Source organism: Egretta garzetta, unplaced genomic scaffold, assembly GCF_000687185.1.
Source record: "Egretta garzetta isolate BGI_Z169 unplaced genomic scaffold, ASM68718v1 scaffold777, whole genome shotgun sequence".
Classification (NCBI taxonomy): Eukaryota; Metazoa; Chordata; class Aves; order Pelecaniformes; family Ardeidae; genus Egretta; species Egretta garzetta.
Window position 1 is genome coordinate 93,056 of NW_009260356.1, and position 6,447 is coordinate 99,502.

Sequence of the window (6,447 nt, forward strand, 5' to 3'; positions counted from 1 at the left end):
ATAATATACAAGTAGAAAATTATTTTTCTGGGTCAAAGGATGCATTACAGTTGAGCAAAATTAATTACGTATTCAAAACATGGCTATTGCAAAATGGGTAAAACAATTACACATCCTGAGTCCTATGTTTAGTTGATTAGCCAGCCACCATTTGGGGATTCACGTCTTGTGAGATGGTTGAGACACAATTATATTGACAGTTTGCAAATCCAAAAAGTACAACTACATTTTATTTGCATAATTTCAGAGCATCTCTGTGTTCTAATTGAGAAGATATTTTGGTGTCTTTACTGTTAATTAGTTTGGTTGAAGAGACTGCCATCCAAACCATTTTGTAATATTATTTACTGGAAAATATTAGGTTACTGATGATCCTTGTTTAGTTTAGCATCAATTACTCTCTTAGGAAAAAATATAACAAAATAACTTTTAATGGAAATGGAACTGTACTTAAAGCAAAAAATTAGATAATTAAAACCAGATGCAATAAATTGTAAAGAATAATGTAATGTCATGAAGAAACATCCTGTAAAGTTCAAGACTGCTAAAGAACTCTTCACAAACCCTTTAACTTTAGAATTTCTATCGGAAACTAAAAAACCCGGAAAGAAGAGTTGAATGACCTTTTTACTTTAGCTTATTTTAGTGTGATTAATAGGTGTAGATCAAGATTTTTCAATCCTCTGCAATGAAGATTAGCAATGGGAAGCACAAAGTCCTGCACCAGGGAGGAATAACCCCCATGCAGCAAGGACAGGCTAGGGACCAAACTGGAAAGTAGTTTTGCAGAAAAGGACCTGTGGATCCTGGTGGACAACAAAGTTAGCATGAGCAGCAATGGGCCCTTGGGGAAAAGAAAGCCAACAGCTGGGCTACCCAGTACAAGAGAGACATGGACACATTGGAGTGAGTCCAGGGAGGGGCCATCATAGATGACTAAATTCTTGGTGCATCTTTTGTACAAGGAGAGACTGAGAGAACTGGGGTTGTTTAACTTGAAGAGAAAGCTCATGGGAGGGTTGTATCAATGCATATAAATACCTATTGGGCAGGGGGAGTAAAGAAGGGTGAGCCAAACTTTCCTCAGTGGTGCCTAGTGTCAGCACAAAAGACAATGGGCACAAACTGAAATACAGGAAATCAGTCTTAATTTTTTTTTTTTTTTTAAGTGATGGAGCTCAAGAACAGATTGTCCAGAGAGGTTGTGGAGTCTCTACCTTAGGAGATATTCAAAACCTGATTGGATGTGGTCCTGAGCAACCTGCTCTACTTAAACCTGCTTTGAGCAGGGAGGCTGAACTAAAAGATCTCTAAAGGCTCATTCCAACCTCAGCTGTTCTGTGATTCTGTAAAGCCTTACATGCATTTTTGCTGCATTTTGCTTATTAAAGGAATATCATGAAAGAACCACTGTATTGTGAAGGTGGCTACTTTCTTCTGACTGGTCAGTAGAAAGTATATTTATTGTAACTTTAATTATTTCACTTCTATGATATGTTTTACCTAAAAACCTCCTAGTCAACTAGTATCAGTTGACTCATACTGTGTCAGTAGGGCCTGTATTTACGCTTCTGAGCTGCATATGTCCAAAACACAGGCATTGGCGTTTGCATGGAAACATGCATACTGGGGCAGTTGACCACAGAAATATATTTACTATATGTTTTATATATAATAACACACTATTTATACAATAAATTAGGAAGATTACATGATCTTTATCTGTAGTTTCCTGCCTTGCACATATACCTGATCTATACATGTTCCAAACTGCTGGTTAAACATTTCCCAAAGCAAGCTCTTTTGTAGTTCTAACAGAGCGGAACAACATAGTTCAGTTTATGTTTGTATTCTTTCACTATTTAGTGTGTATTTTTTATTTCAGGAATTGAACTAGATGAAGATGGAAGCTTGGATGGAAACAGTGATTTAACCATTAGGGGGCGCCTCCTATACCTTATGGAAAAAGTTACATATCTGAAGAAGAAGCAAGCTGAGAAGCCAGTTGATGATGATGTTAAGACATCCTGTAAGCAAAATTAAATCAGTTTATTGTATCCTAATTCCAAAAGGCAAATGAAGCAAGGGAGGAAGTTGTTCATGCGTTTTCAGCCAGAATAAGGTGGATTTTTAGTGAAACATCTGTGCACCTTGCATTTTTTAGCTCTGACTCAAAACAAGCTCAGATGGAGTTTTATGATAGGCAGATTTGTTTACCAGAGGGATGTAGTGGAAAATTCTTCAACTGGCTTTTTTGCCCTTGATCCTTTTTCAAGTCGTAATTTTTCCAGAATGTATCTTGCTTTTTGTAGAATTAGTGAAGACTTAACAATTGCACCAAGGTCTTGATTATGAGAACTTGCTTATAAAATCAGCTGCAGCAGCTTCAAATCAGTATTTGCACAAAGATTACCAAATTAAAGAATACTCCGCAATTAGACTGTAATTTGCAAAGCTCTACTTAAAAGAAACCTCCCCCCCCAACCTAAAATTCAAGATTTGCTGACTGTGATTGTTGCTCTGTCATTTTTCTGATGCTTTCTGCCTTTCCATCTTGATAAGAATCATTGCCAGTGTCATCCAAGTTCTGCACTTGGTGCCAACTGATCAGGGAATTTTATTTAGTTTTACTTGTCAGTGCTGATTTTATTTTTATAATTTTTTTCACTTTTATTATGGTGGGTGTCACTTTCAAATGTCCTAATTTTTTATGCTACTACCCTACTAGTAGGAATGAATTTCTGGGCACAAAGTTTAGGTGTTCTGACTTTGGAAAAAAAATGGTTTCCATCATTGACTACACAGAATTCCTAGGGAGACTCACCTTCTAACTTCTTTGCTTAATGTAAGTGCCTAAAGTTATGGGATGAGATTTCTACAGGGTACTTATAATGAGATAGCTTCTTAGTGTTAGTGTTCTTCAAGTAGAAATATATTTGTCCTTCTAACCTTCTAGCTTTGCAGTTTCTAACTGTTGTTTCAGTTATGAGGCAGTGACAATTAGAGGCTAGGTCTCTGCAGAATGTGGTGATGAATCCTACATTTTCCTATTTTTTTTTTCTTGTAGTAAGCTTAAAGCTCTACAAAATCTAATTCTCTCTCATGTTTGTAGAAAGACAGTATTATATTAAACTAATTAAATAGTATTGCGATGGCTAGGCTGCTTGGGTTCTTCATTGCAAGCAAGATAACAGCCAGACCCACAGGTAGGTGGGATGCAGTATTGCAGTTATCAAAACAGGAACCAAATGGCAGTCTACTCATGTGATTCTTCACAAAAACCAAAGGAAACTTACTTTGTGTCCCTTCTTGTTATTTATTTCAGTCCTTCTGAAATATCAACCCAAACATATTTCATCCTTTTACTTATTTTTAAAGTGTGTTTATTCTAAAAAATGCTATCCTGTATGACAATGGATACACCTATAGTACAGTGTTTGGACAGTAACAATGAAATACAGTACTATTGCTCTTTTTTTTCCTTTACACTGTATTAGCACATCTTAGCACAAATTCTCTTCTTTGTTAAACATTCTCTTTTCTGTAAACTCCTGTCCCCTCAATATCTTTCTTTAAGTACTTCTACTTTTTTTATTGTTTGATTTTAGCCTGAAATTGCATCTAGTTAACTCCAAAATCATGTTACTGTCTCAACACATAGATTTCTAATTTTAAAATATTTTTGATGTTTGGTCTGCACCAGCCACCTTCTTCAACATCAGGATGTTTATTAAGCAGTTTATTGAAATTCAAGAGGGATTATCAAATTTCCCTTGTCAAACATGCTGTTATCCACTTGACATGGAAATAAATTGATTAGTTAGGTAAGTACTAACGGTGAAATTCTCTAGTGTATAACTCTCAGGATACCTCAAGAGGATCCTGAATTGATCTGACAAAAGCCTTGCAAACCTGAATGGAATTTCCTGGAGATGGGAAAAAGAATGTTATCCAATTGTCTTTATCAAATACTTTGACTGTTAGTTCATGAATAATTTTTCTAAACGGTAGTCTCAAATCTTAAGTGACATTATATAGCTTGTCTATTTTAACATATGACTTTCCCAAACATAAATATATATATATATATCCCAACTAATAAGGATTGTCAGTGAGAATACCAGATATGAGTTTTTTGCTTCATTAGAGACTGAATTCAAAATGTGCAAAAGATGATTTGTCATTTATTTTATTGGAGTCTCTTAATTTCTATTTCTTTTGAAGGGCCTTTAGTTTTGACAAAGGCCTAAGTTAAATTATTCTAGTTTGCACATTATAAAATTTTGAGTGGATACAGAGCTTCGACATGTAAATAAATAATGCAGCACTTACATGTGCTACCACTATATTTTTCCAGTCTTACTTCATAATATGTAAGAAAAACCCTCAGATGTGAATTCCTGGAAAAATCTTGAAAGCAATATTTAGAGACAAACCTGGTGACTTTGTGAACATGTTGTATGTCTTGGTAATTATTTATGTTTTTCCTGTATTTTCATTTTAAATAGGCTTTTGGTTTTGAGATGTTTCTGCTTCTCTTGCGTGATTTTATTTTCCTTTGATAGTCTCCTAAAGAAAAAGGTGCTTCTCACGAATTGAATTCATTCCAATTCATGTTGCATAATGGGTTCTGAGGGAACTACTCTACCAGTAGAGAGATGAGCAATTAATGGTAATTTTGTGATACATGTGTTTTATTCACAGCTACTCTTCAGCAGCTGATTTCAGACACAATGGTACGCTGGGCCCAGGAATCAGTCATAGAAGACCCGGAGTTAGTGAGGGCCATGTTTGTATTACTACATCGCCAATATGATGGTATTGGTGGCCTGGTTCGAGCACTACCAAAGACCTACACCATAAATAGTGTTTCTGTGGAAGACACAATCAATCTTCTGGCATCCCTTGGCCAAATCCGTTCCTTGCTTAGTGTCAGAATGGGGAAGGAGGAAGAGAAACTGATGATTCGTGGATTAGGGTAAATAACTGGACTGTAACATCTCTATTTACAGATACTTCTTATTTGCTCTTTGGTTATGGCCAAGGTTATGGCCATGAAGTTTGTATGTGAATAGCCTATATGACTAAATAAAACATATAATATATATATAAATGTCTATATGCAGACACTGGTATCGGTTATGTAGTATCTTCAGTTGTAAGATACAGCCTTTGTAGCATTATATATGCATCACTTTTGGAGAGAAGCAAATGATATCTGTAAGGCTTCTTGTGAGAAAATTTGAAAACACATATGTAATGTTTTATGATATTACAAAATGTATCTTACCATATTTTAAATAGTATGGCCGTGAAGAATCCTGTCAAGAATACTTCCCATTTCTATGAATGCAGTGACTGGTAACCATTGACACATACAATTCCCCCCATATGTGTCTGTACATATGCCATCTTTTTATTGCACTGAATGTAGTTGGTACTATTTCAACTATGAAGTAGTTCACCCAGTCTTATTTTTCGTAATTGTATGATTAATAGTAGTGAAATACAGCCTGATAATTGGAGTACAATTGGAGAAAACAGTAAAGAAAACATGATCATTACTAGCAGAGTTTGGTTTTTTGTCTCACTTTTTTTCAAGAAATGTTACCACCTGACAGATGTCTGGTGAGATTAAACATCAACTGTGATCTATTAGAAATCCCCAATTAGCAAAAGCAATGACAACCAAAGATAGCTTTATATAAAGAATGCCAGGAATGCAAGGATGAGAGAAGCTTTTGTTGTGCAAAATACCTTTTTATTTTATTTTTTTTAACTTACTGAAAACCTCAAATATCCAAAAAATGTTTGTACATAAATTTGTAGTGTCATTATGAGCAAATGCCTACTTCTTAGCTTGCCAGCAGGTCCCATCCATGTTCCCTGGTTGTTGCAATGTTCAATGTGCTCATGCTAAGGCTCTGGCAAAGGGCAAAGTCCATCACCTGTCAAGAGACACAAATTGCTGGTATTTCTAAATCCACCTTTGCACTTTAAATTGTTACATTTTGCTTCAGCTAATGAAGTGAGTGATTACTAGACTCTGGCATTGTTTGCCTGGGAGAAAAACAATCTCAGAGGGGTTTTGATTTCATGTTCTGCTTTCTTTTTGTTCTTTTACATTTTTTTTCCCTCAACATTTTCTGCTACAAATTAAAAGCTAAGCTTCTGTGAATCTGATTTAATTTTAACAACATTTTTTGTGATATGTGAAAGTCTGGTGTAAGGAAGAGAGAGTACTTTCTGTTAAACTGGTGTTCTTACTGCCTGTTCCTATCACTCTTCTTAGTAGCCTCTATCATAGTCTTATTTATCTTGTAGGTTACCTAGCTATGCCATCTGAACCTCTTATAGCCTAACCTGGGCTCCAGTACCTATTTAGAAATGCCTAGTTTTTTGCTGTGAGTGGAAAGTATTCCTTTCTTCCAGCTGAGAAATGGAAGT

The 6,447-nt window shown here is 35.5% G+C and overlaps 1 protein-coding gene across 1 annotated transcript in view; it reads left to right on the forward strand.

Annotated features, from left to right (window-relative positions):
- LOC104129980 (ryanodine receptor 2-like) overlaps nt 1-6,447 on the forward strand; it is a 98,884-nt gene that overhangs the window by 88,880 nt on the left and 3,557 nt on the right. Inside the window, exons 30-31 of the mRNA XM_035898440.1 lie at nt 1,886-2,029; nt 4,705-4,978. Coding sequence (XP_035754333.1) covers nt 1,886-2,029; nt 4,705-4,978 — 418 coding nt within the window. The remainder of the gene's footprint in view (nt 1-1,885; nt 2,030-4,704; nt 4,979-6,447) is intronic.